The following is a 24,519-nucleotide window of genomic DNA, read 5'->3' on the forward strand; positions in this document are numbered from 1 at the left end:
GGAGGAGGCCGGGCCGCCCCCACGCAGGCTGCAAGCAGCTCCAGCACGGGGCACTGGCCACAGGGCGGGCAAGGGGCTGCTTTTCCCTGTGTTCAGCACCAACTTATAACCCAGCTCCGCTGCCAGCCTGGGCCCCGCACCGGCTCCAGGCTTGTCTATCAGTGTCAGCAACTGCGGCCCCCCCACTTGCCACACCAGGCAGTGTTGGCTGCTGCTGCCCACCCGGAGCTCGCGCGCTGGGCAGCCCAGAGGCGGCGGTAGCAAACACTGCCCAGAGCAGCAAGAGGGGGCCGCAGCTCCTGTTGCCACGTGCAGCCCCGACGGGCAAGCCCAGAGCCAGCACAGGGCCGAGGCTGACAGTAGGGCCAGGTTACAAGCTGGTGCTGAGAGCAGGGGGGAAAAGCAGCCCCCGCCCTGCCCAGTGTCCTCCCCTGCCCTTCCCCCCCACCCCGCTTACCTGAGGTTCCAGCACGGGGCAACCACATGGTCCCAAGCCAGAAGCCCCCACTTGCAGGCCATGGGGCGGGGGAGGGGCCACTTTTCCCCGTCCTCAGCACCAGCTTCTTCCCTGCAGGGGGTCAGGGCTATGTGCTGCTCCCCGCCTGTCCGCAAGGCTGGGGGTCACTGGGAGTGAGTGGACGGGGAGCCAGCGGGAGCACAGGGCCTGCACTGGTGTTCCGGGGCCAGTGCTGGCAGGACCCAGAGCAGGGTGGCAGGAGCGCGGGGTCCCAGCTGGCAGGGGCTCTATGGAGCCGGGACAGCTCCCTCCCCTTCCCTGCTGGTGCAGCCCAGCCCAACTGCACAGACCCCTGCCAGCCTGTGCCCCGCTTTGGGCCTCACTGGTGCTGGCCCTGGGACATTTGTCCCAAGACATTGGGATGTTGGTCCCAAGATGGTAACCGGGGGGGTGGGGCACCTGTCAAGGGGTGGGGCTACCCATGCGGCGCCCCCACCTGAAATAATTGCCCACCCCTGATTTAGTAGGCATGCTTGGCAGATAAAATGTCCTGAATGTACTTATTGTAATCTATAAGTAATAGTACTCCCTTGGCTAAAGTAAGTCTCTAAGGCAGGGATGGGAAAAATGGTGGATCTGGCTGGCAGCCAAACTTGATTTCCCAGCAGTCCCTGCCTGTGTTCTTTCAGCTGGTCTACATGGAGGCCCCGGGATCAGTAGGGCTGTGACAGCATGGGGCCAGGTTCTCCATGGAGCTCCAAAGTGACACTGACAAGTCATGCAGCTGGGCGAGGTGCTGTGCTGGGGACAGGGGCAGGGTCTTGCGGTGGTGACAGGGCAGTGACAGCGTGGGCCAGAGCTGGGGCAGAGCCAGGATCCACTGCCCCACAGGCATGCAGGCAACCGACTGCAGCTCTGCCCTGGCTCTGGCCTGCATTGCCACCACTGAAAGATTCTGGTTCCGGCCCCGGCCCTGGCCCTGGAGCAGCTCCCTGCCCTGCCACATGCCCTGCCAGTGTTGCTTGAGTCGGTTTCTGTTGAGACCCTGGCCCTGTTCTGTCGTGTCCACAACGCAGACAGGAGCCACTGGGAAATAGTTTGCTGCAGACTCGAACTGGCCCATGGGCCAGACTTTGCCCACCCCTGTTCTAAGGGTATATATGCCCCATCAGAGGCCTGTGTTACGGAGCACAGCAGTGACGCTTTCTATGCATATAAATAAATAAATGCCTTTTAAGCTTTCTTTCAAGTGTACAGTCACAGTGATGCTCTCTTAGGTTATCACTGTGAATATTTCAGTTTTCAGAGATGGCTGTACTCTGAATGGGTTGTCATGCATCTGTGCAGTTGGGCATGTGCCAATAAGCTGTCTTCAGCATATTTAATGATGAGCAGCCAGCCCTGTACTAAGGCAACTATGTTGCATCTGTTCCTGAATGTGGCTTGTGTAGGCAGTGGGTGTGCGCTCTGTCCTGTCACTCTTAGTGTTTCTTTGACAGTGTATACCTGCCTTAACCTTCCACCCTTGGTTGCTACTCAAGTCTCTTGCTTACTGAATCAGTAACATTTTTCAGTTGCATTGCCAAAGTGGGGTAGTAGTTTTTTCTGAGGAGGAGACAGTCTTTTAGCTTGCTAGCTATTTGGAAATTATTTTGTTTTCCACTCTTAATAGGTTCAAGAGAAGCCCCTTTACTTCTCTTACCATTTTCAATGCAAACTATTTCAGTCCACTCTTTCTCTCATCTTTCAACTTATAAATGTATCTCTTCATGTGAGAATGGTATGGCATTCACTTTGGAATAGGTAACAGCAGCCTTGAAACATTTGTTGATACTTCAGAGTTATTTGAAGTGTGATGTAAGGAAAATGCTATCCAGTTTGAACTTCACCTTGTTCATCAGAGGACTACTACTTAGGAGTATAAATTGCTTATTTATATTATTTGTATAGCAAATAAATGTTTTGTAGTATGGCTAAAGACATACTCTTTTATGTACTTTAGTTAGAAATTCTGCAAAAGAAATCTTCCCATTTAAATGTATGCTGCACTCTTATCTTGCTCTTAGCCCTAAAAAGATCAATAGGTTCTGCAGTTCCCTTACATTAAACACCACAACAGAAGGAATGCTTTTATCCTCAAGGGTGGGGTCTTTTGTTTGGACTGGCAGGAAGAATAAAGGATAGTGGATCCACCAGGGTCTCTCCCAGTCTAGTGCAGAAAGGATCAGACTGGGAAATGGGGAAGCCTAGGGGTAGTAGGGTTCAGGTGATCCATTGCCCCTGTATATCCCATATACAAAACCTTTCACACCCAGGTTACCAGCTCCCTACCCTGTTGATTTGGGGATTAATGCTGGCCTGTTTTGCAAGTTGCATTGGCGACACTGAGATGAAGTTTTTCCTTCATAAAGATTGTCTGTGTCTGGGGAGAGAATTTTGTCTTCAGCAGCGCATTTCAAACACTTGATATGGGAGGTGTTACAAGTTAGCAGGTGTCTACTTTAGTTAGTTAGCTGCTGGTCTGGTTCTCTGTTGAACCAGATTTGTAAATCGGCTCACAGGAAGGTCAAAGGTCCATCTGACCCTAGATGGCTCACTAGCTTACATGGTTAAAGCATCACTTTCTGTCGAAAACAGCACACAAGGGACCAACTAACATCACATCCTCCTGCCTTTTTATCTCTCAGTTCTAATGACCATTAGGTTGACTAGGAGTGGCCATTGGTATGAGTCTGGAGTGAGGATAATAGAATCCTACAAAAGTAGAGCTGGAAGGGGATCATCAGAGGTCATCTAGTCCAAAACCCATCAGAGGCAGAATCATCCCAGTCCAAACCATCCTGTCACAAATCCATTATTTATCCTATTAGTAAAACTACAGCCAACCCTGACACAGCTATGAAACCACAAGGCATAACACCCAAACCTGCCACAAATAAGGCAGGAGAGCAATGGCAGTCAATGTCTTACTACTGTGAGGGTTTAAAAAAGAGAGATCTAAGGAAATTGGCTGTGCCCCACCACTACAGGGGGAGGCAAAACCACCCATACATAGTCTATACTAATCTGAACAAGGGGTAAAATTCTTTCTTAACTCCCAGGTATGATGATTGATTTGATCCTAAGCAGAGGGACAAGACTCTCTAGCCAGGAACCACTGGGTTTAAGTCTCAGCAGGAGTATTGGCACAGCCTAATCAAAATCCCCAGCCTTGGCTGCAGGCAATACCCAATGCTTCAGGGGAAGACCTCTGCCATGTGTAGCAACAGGGGTGGGAAAAAATTTCTTCTCAGCTTCATGTGGCAAACAGCAAAACTGAGAAGCATAAGAAATACCCATAGTAGAGCATAGGCATAGCTGTGCCTAGGTCATCCATGCCTCTGACTGGTGCTTGTCCAACCTCCTCTTGAAGACCTTCAGTGTTGGAGATTCCACAATTTCCCAAGGCAGTCTATACCGTTGCCGCAATATTCTAACAGCGACAGAAGGGTTTTTTTGTTTGTTTGTTTATCTCCTCCCCCCCCCTCCCGATATCCAGTTTAAGCCTACTTTGCTACAACTTCAAGCCATCGGTCACATTCTGGATTAAACTCACTTTTCCAGAATAGCAACAGGATCTGTAGCCTTAACCATTCTGCTATCTTGCTTTTATGAAATGGGTTTGGGGCTCCTAATTTCTAGTACAGCAAGACAACTAGCACACTTTTGTCATTTATTGTATTTCGGACAAGAGGAGGCTAGTGGGAGCTGAGCAATGGGCTAGAGACCAGGTGTGGAGCTATGTGATCAATAGCTTGACATTTCTCAGGCAGGGCTGCAAGTTTATTAACTTAACAACCTTGCACTGTTTGTTTTTTTTCTCTTTATTCACTGTGTGGGGGAAAAAATGTAGACATGAATTTCACATGCCTTTATAGCTTAACGATTTCATTGTATTGGTGGCTGGCTAATACAGTTTAGGACTTTGGCTTTTATAGATGTGATTCTAAACTCAAAACTACTGTACACAAAAATATTAGCATTGAGAAACCAGCATTAACTCAGCCTACATTCCAGTGTAATCTGATTTTCTGAAAATTGCAGTATTTTGTAATGGAAATGATAGTCTGTGTTATAGCATAAACTATCCTTTTCATAATTGCCATTGATTTTTGCATTTCTTTAAATTTCAGTGAATGACATTTTCAAAAGAAAAACGCAATTGAAGATGGGAATGTAATGCTAGATTTCACCAATGTAGATATACGTGAAACATGCTAGCAGGTAGTAAAAATGAATGATGTGGAAAGTGAAGATTTTATTTTCTCTGAATATAGTGAGAGTATGGGATTGATACTGTAACTCTTGCAGCACATAATTGTTTTGTTTTTTCCTCTCACCTCTCTCACTTCTAGTGGACCTCTTGGGACTTCTGAAGTGGCGATCAAACACAAATTTGCTGCAGCAGAATTTGAGGCAGTTGATGAAAGTTGATGGTGGTGAAGTGGTTAAGGTAACAGACAAGTTAACTTTTTTAAAAAAAAAACAAACTTTCATTTTTAAATTGAGTACCTCTTGCTTTGATACTTAGAGACTACAGCAATGAGAAACTATAAGTGCCTTACCATCCTCAATGAAGGTATCCCCAGAATGTAAGGTAAAGTAAGGAAGTGCTGTTAAACAGAGACAGGAACACAGGGATGTTCTAGAAATGTAGATATTTAAAATCTTATAGTAAAATTGTTTTTATATGCCTATTTAAATGTCAAAGGAGTTTTTATATTTAAGTTTTATAATCAAAGCTTCTTTGAAATATCACTGAGGGATCTTACTCATTTTGAGCTGATAAAATAAATAGTAAAAGTTCAGGTTCTTAGATAAATGCTATATGCATTATTTTATGTTTGAATGGAGAGAGCAAGTGTCACATTTCAGGGTATGGCACTGATTTTTTTCAGTTAAGTTTCTTGCTGAAGAAATAGCTGGGATAGTCTACATAAGTCAAAGCCATAAAGTCATTGAGTGCTTGTATGGACCAACATAAAAGACAGGTTTATTTTTGGAAAGCAGTAGTCTGAAACTGAATGTTGTACTGTCTCAAATATCTTGGTAGCCTAGTTCGTACAATGTTACATACTCATTTCTAGTTCATAACTCCTTCTTTCCCTTGCTTCAGCTCCCCTCCTATATATTTTTAAGCTGCTTCCACTTTTCATGAAAAACTTTAATTTGTCTGCTTGATCAAGCATATTAAAATTTTGTGTTAATAAATTCTTAATGGTTTGTAAACCTCCAACAAAAAACTTTTGCATTCTGTGCTAGTGTTTACACGTTTAAAGAGATTGTACAACGACTTGACAGAAGTTTGACTCTTATCAAGGAATATCTAGACTGAAAATGTTACCTTGTTAATTAAGAATCTAATTGTGATAGAGTTCTATGTATGTGATTAGTAGGATGCAGTAGTAAAAAGTAGTAGTGTACCAAATTAGTCATGCCATATAATACATGTCTTCCTGTCAGCCCCAAAGCTCCTACCCTTGTTGTCAGCGGGCTTCAAAAATAATTTTCTTGGGTACATCCATTGCTGGAAGCCCTGGTCATGTATTTTCAAACCTGATCATGCAACATGAAAATCAAAGGATATAAATGCACACAGCTTTGGAGCTGTTTTAAAGGGGCAGCAGCTATTACCTTCTAATTGTAGTGTGTGTGGACAGGCTTGAACCTTGCAAATTGTAGAAAAACTGCTCCAATCTTAACACTGCTTTATCCAATCAAATAAGTGACTTGTTCTTGTGCCATGGAAATGCCCATGTAGTTTTTCTACTCATCTGTTAATAGAAGTTGACCAGACACAGAATTAGTTAGCAAAAATAAACGCATCTCAGAAGATGAGGAACCCCTTATAAGTAGTGTTAGTGATGTTCTAGTCACGGTAGTCTAGGATATATGTAAGAAGAATGAATTGCACTCAAAAGCTTGTCTAAGACCACATACAGACGTGCAATTTCTACTGGGAGAATCACCATTTTCCCTGTAGAAAAGGGGAATGAGCAAACGTTGCAAACTTTTTCCCTCAGAATAAAAATGGCTACTCTGGAGGAACAAAACAGTAGGAGCAACCAGCGTTAAAGCATTCCCTGGAGAGTGTTTCCTGGGAGACAATGTCTGAACACTTTCCCCAAGCTTTATTCCTCCTGGGAAACAGGAGCAGGGCTGGGGAAAAGGCTTCTCTGCTTAGAGCAGTGCAAGTTATTGGGGTTATTTGCATGTGGGAGAGACCTAGAAGGGTTCCCACCATGGGAAATTTAACCTGCCAATCAGCTAATTAATGGGATGCGGGGACATTCTCTCAGAGTAGGAAACCTCTTGGAGCTGCTTTTCAGCTCTGAAGCTGAGTCCAAATTTCCGAGTCCAAACTGAGTAATGTGCTCGCTGCGAGTAGTTGCATCACATGACGTGATGGTCACCATGTGCTTGTGGAAAGATTCAAGGACATGCATAATAACTTCTGAAGAGCCGCAGGTGGCTCCGGAGCCGCGGGTTGGCCACCCCTCCTCTAGTGCCTTCTGGCTGGAGAGCTTGCCTGTGAAGATCTCCAGCAATAGGGCTAGAGGGACATCTATACAGTCCAGATCCTGGGCTATTTTTCTACTGGAAAAAAAACTTCTTCTGGTAGAATTTAATGTCTCTATGTAGCCTAAGTGTATCCCAACTATGCAGTTGGCTCAATAAGAGATATTGCTCTCAAAAATCCTTGCTAACCCATTTATCTGTTATTTTCCTGTGTTAGGAAGGAATATTAAATAGTTGTAAAGCACCTGTTACCATTCTACTAAACTTCTGCTAAATCTTTTACTTTCGTGTTGTACAGATCAGGGTATCCTGCCTACTGTCTAGTGAAGATTCATCCACAGTAATTGTGACAGAGGCCTGTAGGTTTTTGAGGGAGGGACAGAAGGTTGTGTCTTACCGTTTATTTTTCTCATGCCTGCATGTTTGCTGTTGCTTGATAATTTTGGGTCTGAGTTTATTCAGTCATGAAGAGCAATAGCGCGCGTGTGTGTGTGTGTGTGTGAGACTATCAAGATAATTTCAAAGCGGCAAAGTCCAGCTTGATTTATTTAGCATGAGACTGACTTGCTCGTCCATGTTTTATACTGAGATACACTCTCATTCTCAAAAATTGCATGTTCCTGTCCAGTAACAATGTAGAGACTGAATTCTGAAATACTTGCTCTAATACAGGAAGCTTTCTGTTCAAATATTGTATGTGTATATATCAAGTTTTGACCAGTCTTCATATAAATATTAATTTTAAATTAATCTGGGTGGAGGAAAATATTAAAAAAAAATTATTAATACGTAAATAATTTAATTAATATTAAATAACTAATACAGATATTTAATTGGGTGGGGAAAATCATTGGAAAACAAAACATGACAAAATATTTGTTCCAACTTCCAACTAACTAGCTTGTGTAGTAATTTAGAAATAAAAATAATTGTGTATGTGGATAAATGAAATGAAATTTTCAAGATTATATTTAAAGTTTCCTATGAAATATAGTAACTGAATATTTATCTGCAGTTCCTACAAGATACGCTGGATGCACTTTTTAACATAATGATGGAGAATTCAGAAAGTGAGACATTTGACACGCTAGTGTTTGATGCTTTGGTAAGTTTACGTTTCAACTAAACCCCCGTTACAAAAATAAGTAAATACTTTAAGAACTGTCTAAGCTATAAAACAGCCCTCTTATTTCATAAGCAGCTGTTATGATGATTAGCTAAAAAATTATACAATTCTATGCTTGTATATTTAAAATGGCTTTTTAACACTTAGTACTGCTTAAATGAAAAGGGTATTGAGGTTTCATAGCAACAAATGGTTTTATTGAGGTTTAAGATACAAACAGTCATGTCGGCTGACAGTGTGAGGGACCAAAGCAGTTTCAGTTCTTGTATTAAAACATAACATGTGCATCCACTGCATATTGCATGTTATACGTTTTATATGTTACAGTTCATGTTGTACATGGACACTAATGTTGGTCTAGAGAAAGAACCATCTCTCTGTTAAGAACAGAAAATCAATAAAGGAATGGAAGATATTAGGAATGTATATCTTTTCTTTTTGCTTTTTCCTTTTCCTCTTTTCTTTTACTAGGGGTCAGAGTTGGTGTCTCTGGCCCTGCACAGATATAATATTTGAAGTCCAACACATACCTTCTGAAGTGATTCAGTCAGGGAGCAGACATACACGCTCTTAAAAGCATTCCAAAATAACCCTGGGGGAAGCACTTCATTTTGAAGAGAGCTGAAGGAGCAGGGAGAATGGGGTGGACAGCCAATGAGTGTTTTCCTATGCATTCAGCCATTGCTGGGGCTGGAAAGCAGAAATCCTTGAATGCCTCTCTACGTCCAGTGTTGCAGTTCTGTCAAGGGGAAAGGAGTCTCTTGGTTTGGGGATAGAAGGCAAGGTCTCCTAGCAGGTTCTAGCAGGAGGGTACTCCATTGTTCATCAGGGCACAGAGGCTAGGAGGCCCTAGCCACAGGACTTGGCTATCCTGTCATACCCCCTGGTTGGAAAGCACACAATTGAACGACATTGCAGGAATTCCAAAGTGCTCTGGCAGGTTGGATGTAGGAGGGAGGCTGACTGTCTTTTTGTGACCTGAAGTGCTTCGAACAGGAATAGAATTTGGAGCACTTCAAATGAACGATTGCCAAGGGCTCTGTGTTCTTTATGATAGTAACGAGGCTCATTTCGGAATAATTCAGACAGTTCATAGTTAGTTTATGGCAGTGTACAGGATCCAACATTTTGCAGCTAATAGAATACTTTTTTCTGATTTTGCAGGTATTTATCATTGGACTGATTGCTGACAGAAAATTCCAGCATTTTAATCCTGTCTTGGAAACTTACATTAAGAAGCATTTCAGTGCTACTTTAGCCTACACGTGAGTGTTTAAAATTTTTTTTTTTTAAATGGAAAAATATTGCTGAACATATATGTTCAGATCCTATTCAAATTCCCCTTCGTGTAATTTTAAATAGTATTTACCTATTAAACTTGAGGGGAAAAATGGCATGAGACAAAAGGTAGCTTTGCTTTAATAATAATTCCAGTTTGAAAAATTAAAAAAAAAAAAAAAAAAAAAAAGCAGCCATGCTGTCAATTTTGTAGCATAGTACACTGAGCTTCTGGTTTTCAATGAGGTAGTGATATATGTCTCTCTTGAAAATTTCTTATGGGAAAGTGTTTATTAAAACAAACAAACAAACCCCATGACAACTATCCATTGAACTTGAGCAAGAAATAATGCATATTAGAATATTTTAAATCCCTCTGGTCTGTAGTGTGGAATTGATGTTCTGTCTGTCTCTAATTATCTGTCTACAATTCTCATCTTAACCAAAAACACAACCAAACAGAAAACCCCCCCCAGCCTGCTGCTGTTTTGAACATGTCTCCTTGCCCTTTGTTGCTGCCCTTTCAGACATTCTTGTTGGATACACATTGATTAGTAGACAGTTTTGCTCAGCAGCTTTTCTTTTTTAGGTTGAATTTTGGTAGCTAACTTAAGTTTATATACTATGTGTACAGTAAAATGTTTAAACAGTAGTCACAAAAGTCATAAATTAAAAATGAGGCCCTCAGCTACTGGTATCCCATTAACTGCCATGGCTTATATGGTCCTACACTGTAAATATTTAAAAATATCACTTGTACTATGTTTAATTTTCTTTAAACCCCTACCCTCTTGCATATTAAAAAATAGCAACTGGTAAATTATGTTTATACTAATTTAAAACTGGGAGCCTAATATATTCTGGTTTAAAAATATGACTTCTAGTCAGGAAATAAAGAAGCCATTTTGATTAGTTTATACAAATACAGTTTAAAACTCCTTAAGTTTGGGGACAGCACTACTTTTTATATACCAGCTGCTACTGTATAAATGTGGAAAGAATACATTTTATCACTGGTCCACAGGGGAAGTGAACGAAAGAGTAGCAGGTCAAATGGCCACTGCTGTTGATTTTTATGTTATAATGTAATTTTAGAAATCTAGTTACAGCTATTGATGATTGTTTGCACTGTTCACTTGCACATCTTCATATTCCAAGGATTTTGTCAATAGTTGTTAAGCTCACCGCACATGTTTTGTGTATGGGTATTGTGCATGTTTTATAAGTGGATAAAATGAGCTAGAGCTAGTCTAGGGCTAACATAAGAACAGTATTAAGATTATGAATTACTTTATTAAACACGATTAATAAATGTATCTTCATTTTCACTACTGATGTATTTTTTAGACTATAGGATTCTTAGTGGGAAATACCTCAATAACATGTTTGTGTTCTTTTCCTTCTTTTTTGTGTTCTTAACAGAAAGCTGACAAAAGTTCTAAAAACCTATGTGGATAATGCTGAGAAAACTGGTATAAATGATCAACTTTTTAAAGCTATGAAAGCTCTAGAATATATATTCAAATTTATAGTGCGATCCAGAATATTATTTAATCAGTAAGTAACAGTTATCAAAGGCCCAATTTTTTTCTGTCTTAACTTTAGTTTCCTTCTGTTTTAATTGCATTTGCATGATATAATTTTGTTATGAATTTGGTTTCTTTTGTATTTTCTATACATATTGTATTTGCTTGTAGAATGTTATGAAATGAGCCGGGTTTCATAAGGATGCTAGTATTTAAGGTCATGCACAGCCATTACATTTATACGGGTAGAATTACTATTCTTGGAAGAAAGATGAGCATACAAACATTGTTTTTTCCAACTTCATCGGGGGAAACTTGCATCTTTTTGGCAAAGATCTTCCAGGTGTCAACACGTTTTTTCTCTCTCCAGAACAGATGCCTGCATGCGCCCCTCCTGGTCTGAGGTGGGAGGTGATGAGAGAATGGGGTTGGGAGTTTTGCAGTGCTGCTCCCCTCTCTTCCTTGACTGGTCTGGGAGGAGAGAAGAGCTGGGGGCAATTCTTCTGACCTCTTCCCCAAACCAGGGACTGTTTGGTCTAGGGAACTGATTGGAGGCTTGGGCCCATATTCACTCTGCTCCTTGGCCAAGGTTGGGGAGTAGCTGCACATAATGTCTTTGAAGTGCTTCCCCCCACCTATCCTGTGGGGACTCTTAAGCCTCATTAGTCAAGTCTTCCCAGGACTGGGAGGAATGGAGCAGTCTGTGGCCCCTACACCTTCCCCACACCAGTTTGGGAAGGTGGGGAGTGAGTACAACTGTAGGCTAAATGCTCGTACTGCTTCCTCTTCCCAAACAATTGATAATTCCATTATTAAATTTCTCAGAAGTTTACTCTGTTAGAAAGGAATGTCTGTTTGTGGCCTAAAGCTAAGAACAGTTTAGTTTATAACAATTTTTCTTGATACTATATTTATTTACCTTGCATCAATTTTATTTCATCCCAGAAGCATAAGACAAGGCTTAAACAATAGGTTTTAAATGGAGGTTTTATAGACTCTTGTGGGGTGTGAAGATAGTTTGGCCATGTTGCTACCAGTTATTTCCTGGTCCTCCTGCTATTAACTTTATGGTTTGTAATAATCCTATCACAGCTGTCAAACACTGAATATTCCCTGGATTAGTTGGACAGCCCTCTTCTTGCTTCTCAACTTTCCCCTTTCTTTGACAAGTTTTTTAACCCAGTCTCGTGCATTTAAATTGTGAAGATATGTGGGTATACATGCAAAATAACATCATATTATATTTATAATGCTTCCATTCTGTCAGTCATAACTTCATGATTGCTGGGTGTGACTGGAAACAGGATATTTAAAGGAAGCCTTAACTATCCAGGGGCTCTTGCTGTACTCATAATATGTGGTTGTTTAATAAGGTTAAAGAAATTTGTTGATATGAGTTTGGAATGTCAGGGTTATTTAAAGTGGAAAACCCTTGAGAGATGTCATCATCTCAAACAAGTGGCAACCAGTCCTTTATTCCATACTACACCATCCTGTATTCAGTATATCCACAAATAATGGTGTGGAAATATGGAAATGTCTAAATTTATTGGATTTATTCTTACTTTAACAAAACACATTTTCCTTAGTTTTAATCCAGTTATGAAGAAAATAAGGAACACAAGAAAATTTGTTTCTAAAATAACTTGAAATCTTAAGCCATGTCCACATGAATATGCATGTGTGTGTTGTGGCATCTCAAAGGACTGGGCCATTTTGTGCTGGCTCCATGCCAGCATGTGGTGTTCCTGGTACTGCAGGTGGAAGCTGCGCGCATTCAAGCTGGGCCAGGTCCATGCTTCCACGTGAGGCTTCCAGCACTCTAGTGCAGGAGCCACACATGGAGGCACAGAGTAAACCCAGCTTGATGGTGCGTGGACCAGGAGCCTTCGGGAGTTTCATGCCATCCGGCTGGATGGACTCTGTGCCGCCACATGTGGCACTCCATTGGAATGCTGGAAGCCCCACATGATGGCATGGAGCTGGCCTGGCCCAATGATGTGTGGCTCCTGCCGGTAAGCAAGCTTACTATGTATTTGTCTGAATTGAGATGTAGCTCTGCCTATTTGTTATAGGTTATAACAAGGTTATTATAAGGAATTTATGTAGAGCTGTGAAGTGACCAACTTTGCCAGCCTTTCTGTAAATTAGGCAATGTAATTTATATCTGTAATACTCTTGCTGTGAGATTCATAAAGTACTGAATGTCACTTGCGCTGTTTCTGGTTCTACAAATCATTTTAAAAGAGGAAAAATAATTATCTCTTGGTGAAAATTAGATTTACAGACAGAATGACCCATTGGTGTTGTCCATTGGATTTCCTGGTGCTAAGCAGTAATTCAAAATGTGTTAACAGTAGGAAATCATAACAATGAATGACTTGGAACAATGAATTAATGAGGGAAGCTACCAAATGTGAATGCTACAACAGTTGGCCCACTGTTGTAAAATTGAAACCCTGCATAATATGTGGTAATTGTTTAAACACATTAAAATTAGTGTTACATTGTAGATTTGTGCTTAAATATCCTCAGGACTAGTGTTTCATAGGACGTACTAACAAGGAAAAAGTCTTGTGGTTATGGTACAGGGTTGTCAACCCAAGACAGTTTATTTTTACCGACAACCAAACTTTTTTACTGATGTATATTTTATATAATGTAAAATATGCACTTCTGCCAGGCCCTGAACAAGGGCCATGTTCAAATTTAGGGGATCAAATTAAACTAAGACTTGAACACGTGAAATACTTAGGCTGCAGTGCTGTTGACCTAGAAGATCAAAGCCACATGGTTGAGTAAGTAGTTTCTATTTTGATTTAGCTTAAGCAGACAATGAAACTGAAGGAAATAAGAGGAAAGTACACTTATTAGTGTATTAGGTCATGGTGCTATGTAATAAAAGGGATTATCAGCATCTGCATACATGAGACATGATGAGACAAAGAAAACTGGGGTAGTAGGCTGCCTTGCCTGGGCTGGCCCTGGGTACAATTGTATCCATCCACTTCTTGCATGTTCCAACCCTCAGAATATGCGGATGAGGCCACCCTGGGTCCATCCCTCTGCAGCTGTCCTGACATGATAGAGATTAAGGTCTTGAGAATTTAAGTGTCCATCTATTTGATATTTAACACTAAATATAAATTATTCAGGTCCTACTTGAATGAGCCTTTGTTTTGTGGTCTTTCCATTTTATAATGTTCTGTTTGATTGAAAAACTTAGAAGAATTTTAGAACTTTCTTAAATGCCAAGTTCCATGCAAGGAATTGTCAGTTGTCATTTGAATAAAAAATGCCTGCTGCAGAACCAATTTTCATTATTCATACAGGCTATGTCTTGGTAATTTTCTGGTTCCCCCTTTCTAACTCCTTATATTATTCATTTTGTGCTTTGTGCTTATATTATGTAAACCATTGTTTGTTTTTCAGACTTTATGAAAACAAAGGCGAAGCAGACTTCATGGAATCTTTGCTGCAGCTATTTAAGTCCATCAATGAGATGATGAGTAGTGTCTCTGATCAAACTGTCATAGTGAAGGTATGTGTTTCAAAGAACAAAATCTTAGCTTTACATTTCCATCTTGCGGCTGGATGACAAAAAAAATCTTTTGTTGCCCTGAGAAACAAAAATTATATAGTTGATGAAACACTAGCTTGTATTGTGCCCAAGACTGTGTTTTGCTTTGAAAAAGTTAACATATTCATGTTTCTAATAAAAGGTTTGCCCAGTTATGTGGCTTGCATCTGTTATGGAGACATTTACTGCATTGTTGCAAATGTTACTCTTTTAAGTACATTTACTGTGTGGGTCACTGAAGTTTAACTTCTCACTTGCTTGTTTTTATCAGTGTAACTAGACACGCTTATCAGGTAGTGATGACAGTATAGTTTACCCTAGCCCCAGGCAATGACATTTATACCCTAGGCTATTTTGTAGCTACAGTATAGTACCTTAAGTCCTAGTTCACTTTTTTGTGCAGGATCAGGTAGTGATTCAGCCTAGAAATCTTTCTCTTCGATTCTCCTTTTGATGTAGTACTGGTTCTCAGTAGACTGGCCTTTAACACTGATAAATATGTATGAGTCTTCAACTGAAACTGGGTGCAGGAGCCTACTGCAGTGGCATTAGATAACAGGGTTTCTATTTACAACAATCCAACTAATATTAGTGTAGTACCACAGATGCCATCCTGTATCACTGCAAATGTGCCAGTCCTGTAAAATACATTGATGCAGCACATCTACTCAAGGGTAAGAACTGCTCAGTAAGCAGATGTTTAACGCTCAGATAACCTCCTCAGAGGACATACCCTTATCTCTAATGGAGTATGTAATAAAGCTCAAACTCTTAGTTACATCATGAATTGGTTGACCAGTAATGGACAGGGTGGTGAATCTGAGAGTGGTGGGGTTGTTGCTGCTCCCCTCTTCCTCTTGCTTGGATAAGCAGTGGGTCATTTGTTCCTGCTCCTCTCTTCCTCTTGCTTGGATAAGCAGTGGGTCATCAGTAATGAAGATTCTTCAGCTTTTGGGAGGAGTGAAGTCACACTTGCAGACTGCTCAACACCCTGGAAGAGCTTGGTGTTTGGCAGCAGTTTGGAAATGTAGAGATGCATTGATTATTAAAGCCATGGATAGTAGCTGGAGTAACTGCAGCTTTTTCTTCTGTCATGATATACTTCCAGGGTTTCTCAAACAAGAATCCCACAAAAACCTATAGTTACCCTGGAGACAGTAATGGAATCCCCAGTAACTTAAGAAGAGGCCCGTTGGATATCTTTGGCAGAAGTCTAGTGAACAGGAGCCAGAGATACTCCACGATTAACAGGAGTAATCCTGACAAACTGATCCTTGGATCCTGATAGAGGAACAGTTTGCATCTATTTGCAAATGTCCAACCAGCTGAGTCCGGTATTCCCAGCAGTTATAAAGGCTAAGTTATAGGGAAGAGGTCATTAACCTATATTTTGTTGGACTGCAATGTCAAGCCCAGACTGAAGCATATGAAAAAAATGGGGGATTTGCATCTATCAGCAATGCTGTATAGTACTCTCTTGACCAAACTACATATCCTGAGTGTAAATGAGTATCTTTCAATATTGGCGATAACAAAGAGTGTAGTCTTTTTCTCAGTGGCTTTGGTTTGCTATTTGATGATTAGTAATTAAGGCATTCTCAGACTGTGAAGATAAAATACAGAATTTATTAGCCTGGGACCAATTTGTGACTCCCATGTGTGCAAGGCAGATGCAGTTGGGTTTCTCCTTGTTAGGAATTCAAGGCCAGGGATAGGCCATCAAATTGCTACAGAGCTGAAGTCAGCTGTAGAAGCCACAGAAGTAATGCCCTGTTTTGAATATAAGAGACCAAACTAGTGGTAAATGCTGCTAAGGACTTGAGATTCAGACCTCTTAGATCTAGTGAGGTCATAAAGGCTGCTTGCAGATGTTAAAAAAACAACAAATAAAACAAAAAAACAGCGCTTTACTTTAAACTCCATGTGTTCCCATGCCGAGCCAGTGCATCCCCAGAAGACGCAGCATGTTAATTGGACCCAGCTTGCCTGATTTCTGTAGAGATCAGGCGCTTTAGTGGGGCTTTTTTGGCACTTTTATCTAATAGTTGATTGACTCAGCTTTAGATAAAAGCATCAAAAAGTGCTGCTGAAGTGCCCGATCTAGACAGGCGGTGCAGAGCTGGGTTGAAGTAATGTGTTGCTGTTTCCAGTAAAACAGTTTGTTTTAAATTTATTTATTCATTTATCTTTTTATGCATCTGCAGGCAGCCAAAGTGCTGCACTGTGATGCCCAGCAGTTTAAATCAGAAGATGACCCAATATCACAAATCCTGAAATTTATGAAGGGCAGATACAAGGGGGAGTAAAAAGGGGCACTGAAAACAACTGAATCCTCCCTAGCAATTCCTCTTTTATAATGAGAGGTCAGGACCAAAGATATAGTAAGTCTTAACATGTGAACTAAGAAGGTCAGTGGGAGTGGAGCAGATTATTAAGGAAGGGGCACAGTGTTTGGCCTTTCAAAATCACCTGCTGCTGCATGAAAGAAGCTAAGCATAGTAGAGCTTTTATATTTTATAGTGGTTCAATGTAAGAACTGGATATGGCTCAGCAAAAGGGAATGATACAAAAGGAGGTGTAGCAGTTAAATAAAGAAAAGAAAAGTAATTCATGGAAATAATGGTATTATGTAGGATATGAAGAAACTGGTGTTTGGAAGGTTTTAAATGTTCTCATGAAACATTAGTATGTGGCAGGAGACTTTTTAGTACTACAGATATGATCCACATCAGAGAGATTCTGTGTAAGGGATGATGAGGATGAAAAGAACAAGTGACCTAGAAAGTACGCAGAGGGGCTCTGAAATGTCCTAGCAAAGGCCAGAGAAGTCCCAGAGATGGAGTAGTAAACTGTTTTATGGTCTTATCTGCAACTTGGAAAAGGACAATTGGTTCTGGAAGATACCTTGTTACACTCCAACTCCTCAAAGTGAGATGGAACACATCTTATTTCTGTTTGGCTACTTGAAAACATTGCAAGGTCAGGCATTTAGTTCTCTTTGACATTGTTTAGAACTTGTTTTATTTTTTAATGAACATTTGTTAAATGTTTCCTCTTCTGTAATTAATTTACTCTCTGCCATTCCATCATTTGTTGTCTTGATGCTGAACGTATTACATTATTTTGCTCAGAATACAAAATTGTTAATATTTTTGCTTTCTGCAGTTCCTGAGGCTACTTAGTTATGCTCAAAGATCCCCTGAAGTATGGCAGTTTTTCACCTGTAATTAGATATAGATTAGATGAGGCTATGAGCTTACAATAACAGTATGAAAACTAGATATTCTAGGCATTCGTTCCATTTTATGGTTCTTTGAACCATTTGCCTTATTATTGTCACTAACCCTACAATATTTTGAGCTGGTCTTAACAAGTTATGCATGTTTTCTTGAGTTTGTTTTACTAATAATGGCATGGTTGTCTTGTTGAAAAGCCAGCGTTATGCTGTATTCATTTATGTTGCTTTTATCATTTTATGGATTATGTATGCTGTCTATGTATATTTGGGATTTTGGGACATAGTTTAGTCAAAGGAACGGAGGTATGCATGTCTAAGAAAAAGGGAGGAGGTGAAAACGCTAAGTATCTCTTGCCATTGTGGTAAGAACATTTGCCACTTCCAAGCACAGGCAGAAGGGGCTGTTGCTGAGATGGGTATCCAAGGTTTTGTATGAATGTAATGGGAAAATCAACCCCCCCACAACAGTAAAGGCATCTCAGAGTAAGGGGCCATAAGAAAGAGCAGGGTTGGGCAAAATGGTGGATCCGGCGGGCGGCCAGACTCCATTTCCCAGCAGCCCCTTCCTATATGGACGGGGCTGGTTTCCATGGAGACACCAGCAGCAGCTGCACTGTGATAGCGTGAGGCCAGGGTTTTTGTGGAGACTGACCCCAGCGGTGCTTACAGGGTGTGCAGCAGGGTGCAGAGCTGCTCCGGAGCCAGTCTGGGAACTTGCGGCAGTGACAGCGTGGTCCAGAGCCAGGGTAGAGTCGCGACCTGCTGCCTACACACCCCTGCCCCCGGCACATGCAGGCTGCAAATCATGGCTCTGCCCTGGCTCTGGAGCATGCTGCCACTGCCTCAAGATCCCAGCCTGACTCTGGAGCAGCACCCAGCCTTGCCACATGCCCTGTCAGCAGGGCTGGTGCTAGGGTGGGCTTGTGGGGAGCTTTAGTCTCCTCATAATTCCTTACAGCACCCTGTAGCCATCTCTCCCAGAAGTACCAGTGCCACTGCCTGCCCTGCACAGGTGGCAGCAGCTGAACCTGCCCTGCTTCTGTCCTCAGCACAGCCCCCCTTTAGCCCTTTCACCAGGAGGAGGCTGGTGCTGCTGCTGCCTGCCAGCGCTGCTGGGGTCAGTCTCCATGGAGACCCTGGCCCTGCGCTATCACAGTGCGGCTGCTGCTAAGGTCTCTATGGAAACCAGCCCCAGCCACATGGGCAGGGGCTGCTTGGAAATGGAGTCTACTGCCAGACAGATCTATAATTTGCCCACCCATGAGCTAGAGGAATTCCAAATGCTTCAGGAAGGAAAGAAATTTCTGGAGAATTTTGATTATTTTAGCCATGGTCCTTGTATTATCTCAGGCTTTGTAGGAGTGTAAGTCCCCAGCAGTCCGGGCTGGCAGGATCAGCGGGAAAGCTGATCTCTGGAAATATTGGCAGGACTTCCTGAAGGTCTAGGTTGTGGCCAGATAAGAAAATGAAAAAATTACTTGTTTTTTGTTTTATCAACAAACTATATTATTAATTTTTTTGTATAAATCTTTTCTACTACATAATCAATCCTTGTGTAGTTTTGTCTTGTTACTGGTTGACTGTGGTTCAAACATTGTCTCAGGCTTAGTGATAATCCAGACTATTCCATTTTGTGGAAAGGAGAACCCTAAAATTCTTTCACAACCCAAGGCAAAGCTACCCAGATCGGGCAGAGATTCCCCCGGCGCACCAATGGGAATCCACCTCTGTAAGGGCAGTGGAGTTGAGGTGTGCAGGGATAAGGAGCACAAACAGTCTGTTCTTTGGGACAAGTAGCGGGACAGGAGGGAGAAACTTGGAACTCCAGCGGTACCTTGTACACCACTTTGTGACATTTTTCATTTTCCTTTTTGGTGATACTTTTTGTTGTCTGAGCTTTATTTTATGACAGTAGTCATAAAAATATGAGATCTGTGTTTCCTAAGATTAAGTTTTGTATTTGGTCATGATGTCTTATGCATAATTCTTCCTTTCCAAGAACTGGCCAGTTCTTTTAGCAGTGATGAAAAAGAAATATATTTTTTTGTGCGTTTTCCCAAGATCCTAATTGCCTGATTTCTGCCCTTGTTTTACTCTGCTAGAGCATTTCCTTATTTTCCTTTTTTGGAGTGAATCTAACTTGCATGCTTTCTAACAGGTCAGTTTGTACCACTTAGGTACATGTAAACTTTTCAGTATTCTAGGAGAACAGATGCAAATGGTTGAAGATGGATAAAGTATTGTTGAAATGAACTTGTTAAAAAGTAGTCATTCTCTTAGTCCCTTAGGGCATTTATACACATACGTTTGTCTGCTCCGATGTGTCGGAAATCCAGGACATTGGAGCAGACTTGATTAATTGAGTCTGCAGAGCATGCGAACTGAAGTGCCCAGTGCTGCGTTGCATGCATTTGTATAAATGGCAAAATGCGTGTTAGTGCTAAGAAAATGGCAGTGGTGCATTTTGAAACTAAAACACCTTCGATGTGTATTAGTTCAAAAGAGCACTGCCGCCATTTTCTCAGTGGTGACACGCATTTTGCCATTTATACAAATGCATGTGACACAGTGCTTTTAAAAGTACCTCATGCTGTCATATGCATATGTGCATGTGCCCTTAGACTTCCCTTATCCTGTTAGTTCATTCATAAGAATAATTTCCATACCTTAATAGAAGGCTTTTATGTGCTACCTTCTGGAAAGCATTCTGTTTTCCCTGATGGAAGATAGTGTTGAAATATGCACAAAACACTCCTTAAATAGGGTGGAAGGTGCATTACTACAGAAGCAGGTGAATGCTACTTCAGTGTGTCCTATAGAAAACTTTACTGGCTGGGTTTAATGGGCAGTGAGATTTGTAAATCTCTCTCCATTACTTTCAGGGTTTTTTAATGTATATTAAGGAAACCAAGCACAAGCATGTAAAATAAATCTGTTTGGATTCTTATCATATTGCAAAGACTAGTGAAGAAAATTAAAGTGTTAGTGTTAACAGATATTCAGATGTTGAAAAATAAATTCAGGATTCTAGATGGAGTTGCACACTCCTTCCCAAAATCCTAATCTATCATGACACTTCATCTGTGTGAAGCAGTAACTGCCACTGCAGATTTGTTCTGAAATCTTCATAACTATTTTCCTTGAGTTGATTGTACTTAGATTTTTCAGGCTGTCTGTTAAAGGAATAGGCCATCAAATTGACATTGTACTGTGCCAGATGAATAATTGGAGTCTTATGCTCTTAGCTAAAATTCTCTTTTCTTTTTAACTATTAAAATATTTATGTCTTAGTGAAAATTGATGAACTATTCTTGACTATAGCTCAGCTCTGCTATGACTTTTTATATTTTGATTTTTTTAACAAATACCATCCATTGCCTTGGGAACACATGCAGAAATTTTTAATAAAAAACACACTGTAAAAGTTGCACAAAGATGCAGGGCTGTAAAATTCAAAGCAGAATTTTTAAGCAGGGACTTTGAATTATAACTAATCCAAGATTATGCATACATTTTCTTGGCATGAAAATTGTGTGTCAAATGATCCATGTTTATAAATTTGACGTGTTTGTGTGAGCTGTAATTCTCTTCTAACAGAAACAATTTAGCATAAGGGAGATGCTATTTCTACTTTGAGACGAGCCTAGTCCACAGTTTCATAGACACTCTCAGCATCCTTATTGATGTGAATTGCTCCTTGGTTTTAAGTGCTTCACTTCTCCACTTTTTCTGTTTTGTGTATCTGGATTTGATTATTGTCCTGGTTAAGTTCAGGAAATACACGCTAGCATTATAACATTGTTTAGCTTTGCTTTCCAAATAGAATATTATCATAATCTTAATATTATTACATTTGCTATCCGGATCCATCGAGCTCACAGTCTGTTTTGTACTAGTAAAATAGCATTTTATTGCATCTTCAGTATTAAACTGGTATTGTCAAACACATTCAGAAAGGAATGAGCCCAGGGTAGATTTTTCACCAACTATATAAAAGGTTCCAAACAAAAAGAACAGGGCTTTTCACATAACCATGCAGGGAAAATAAATCTCCAGCGGCAGTAGGTAGCCACTTTATTTCTCTGTTTCTCCAACAACTTTTCCCCCTGGCAGCCCCTTCTTCCTCTCCTTGCTGTCATACTCTCCCTGAGCACATGGAAGTGAGGAACAAATTTGAAAACAGTAACTTTGACAAGAACACCTGGTTCCAAAGTCCTGGTACCCTCTAAAAATGTATATGTAGGTTAGGCATAGGGCAACCTGGTTTGACTCTACCTCATGGAGGGTTGGGCCACACTGCTTATGTGAGAGGGGCCAGGCTGAGAGAGGGGTCAACAGAGGGATTCTGGGTAAACTGTTTGAGGCCCCATTTGATTATGTTTGCCAGATATTTAAAGCAGGTGAAGAAGCAGGAAACAAGAAATTGGAAATGGGAAGGAAAGGCACAGCTCCCTGGTTGGAGCGAAGAGGAAGTCAAAGGTATGCAGTGTCCTGGCCCACCATGACCTGAAAAAGAGTCATTGGTGAGGGAGACTGCACTTAATGGATACTACCATACATCTTATTCAGATAGGTTGCACTGCCTATCCTAGATTTTGTTTTTTGGCCTCTTGTGGGCTCAGATCAAGCACAGCAGCCAGGTGGAAGCCCAGCTACTGCCCTTTAGCTTTGATTGACAACCCAAGAGGCAGGAGCAGAGAGTGGTGAGATGGTAGCTGTGGATGCTGGTGATCTGAGAACAGAAAAGCAAAGGTTGGAGAAGGAGAGAAGAGACCAGATAGAGCAGAATCATGAATATGGAGATTGAAACCAAGAGCTGGAATCTGATTGGCAGCTGGTGAAGCAAAGCATGAAGATGAAGGCAAAAGCAAAAGCAACTGAACCTCTGCAGGGAAGAGCAAGTTAGAAGAAGAGTGATGGGAAGAAGATGGAGAGCAGCCAGACCGGGTAAAGCAGCAGCCGGAATTCGAGAGCTGAAGAAAAGGAGAGAGAGCAGGAATTAGAGAGCTGAAGAAAAGTAGAGAGGAGGAGTCACATGACAGAATCTGGAAGGGGGGAAGTGAACAGAGTCAGGATGACAGGGACAAGGAATCCAGAGAGACATTGAGGCTCAGGTTACATGAGACAATGACTAAGGAGAAGGCATAGGAGTGATGGACAATGGAGAGGTATAACTTTTTCGATTGGATTTTGATTGATACTTTGAAAATGAACTCCAAGTACTTACAATGCATGGTGGTCTACCTAAATGGGAGGTCATGTGGTTTCACATTCTGGCACAGAGGGGCCTATGAGCAGTTCTGGAGAAACTGCGAGGAAATGGAGGAGAAGGAAGAACTGCAAGGACTCATTTTTGATGCTGAACAAAAGTCAAGGGAGCGAGTGATTGTTGTCAAGGGGGAGAAGGGTGAAGCAACACTAGGAATGGTACATTGGGATTGGAGACGGAAGGTTCTGCTGAACTGGAAGGAATTAGTGGCGGGGAGGAGACGGCAGCATCCTTTCTCAATATAGAAGCCCTGGAGAACCTAGTGAGAGTGACGGGGATGAGGAAGCGAGGAGGGACAGAGTTACTGACCATCAGCAATGACACGGACGGACCCATAAGACGAGAGATGAGGACTAGTGGCTTCTACCTTTTTCTTTATCATGGTGTTATGTGTTGCAACTTTAAATGTGAGAAGTCTATTGATGAGGAGAAGGTGGGACCGAATGGCAGCAACTTTAAGGTCTATTGACATGGACATAATATGTCTACAAGTGTGTGGAATACCATTTGGAAACAAATATAAATATCTGGAGAAGAGATGGGGTTTGGGGTGGTCATGGTGGGTGGGGACAAATGCGAACAAGAGGTGTTTAATTAAAAACCTGGGGGTTAAAGTCAAGCAAGTGCAACTGTTAGTAGAAGGAAGAATGCAGAGGGTATTGTTGGAACCAAAAGAGAGGGAGGTAGAGTTGTTTATCATATACGCACCTGTGGAAAGGGAAGGGAGGATGGCTTTATTCTGGAAGCTGGAAATGTATGGCATGGGGGGGAATGACACACAGAGTTGGTGACTTCAACTGCATAATTGAGAGAGGCGATGGAAGGGAGGGGGAATTAGTTCCTTGAAGATGCTAAAGAAAATTATCAAGGAGGAAGGTTTCAAGGATGTGTGGGTGGGAGAGAAAGTACATACAAGTGTGAATGCAGGAGGAAGGAAAACTTTCAGGATCTATTTTGTTTTGGTCTCGGAAGGAGTGGTGGTGCAGAAGAAAAAGGTACAAGATGTGGGTTTTAGTGACTGTTGAGCTCTCCGGGTGGAGAGGGGAATGCGGGGTGGAATAGGAAAGGGAAAGGCCTCTGGAAATTGAACGTTAGGCTACATCATGATAAACAAAAGTGTAAGTAAGGTGTTGACAGAGGAGTACAAGGAATGGAGAACTTAATTGATGTAAAAGCAAGTGGGAATGGTGGGGTATGATTAAGAGAAGAACAAGCACCTTTTTCATGAACATTTGGAAGAGAATGGTGAAGGACAAGATGAGGGAGCTGAAAAGGAGGCAGGAGAGGGTGCAGCGCTTGATTGCGGAAGCAAGAAGGGGTAGAGAAGTGAAGGATAGAGGTAGACAAGGCAAAGTTGGAGGTGGAGGAATGGTTTAAAGAGAGAGCTGCTGAAAAGATATTCCTCGCGAAAGCACCTAGGGTGATGGAAGGGGAAGAATGGAACCCGTCCTTTGCCGCAAGAGTCAGGAAAACAAAGGGAGAGGTGG

At 41.5% G+C, this 24,519-nt stretch overlaps 1 protein-coding gene across 2 annotated transcripts in view; it reads left to right on the forward strand.

Moving 5' to 3' along the window:
- Positions 1-24,519, forward strand: part of LOC102377499 (dedicator of cytokinesis protein 1) — a 184,366-nt gene that overhangs the window by 109,510 nt on the left and 50,337 nt on the right. For both annotated transcript variants that reach the window (XM_025207551.1, XM_025207550.1), the window contains exons 19-23: positions 4,852-4,949; positions 8,031-8,120; positions 9,306-9,406; positions 10,842-10,976; positions 14,378-14,486. In XM_025207551.1, the coding sequence (XP_025063336.1) occupies positions 4,852-4,949; positions 8,031-8,120; positions 9,306-9,406; positions 10,842-10,976; positions 14,378-14,486 (533 nt within the window). The remainder of the gene's footprint in view (positions 1-4,851; positions 4,950-8,030; positions 8,121-9,305; positions 9,407-10,841; positions 10,977-14,377; positions 14,487-24,519) is intronic.

Source organism: Alligator sinensis, unplaced genomic scaffold, assembly GCF_000455745.1.
Source record: "Alligator sinensis unplaced genomic scaffold, ASM45574v1 scaffold193_1, whole genome shotgun sequence".
Taxonomy (NCBI): Eukaryota; Metazoa; Chordata; order Crocodylia; family Alligatoridae; genus Alligator; species Alligator sinensis.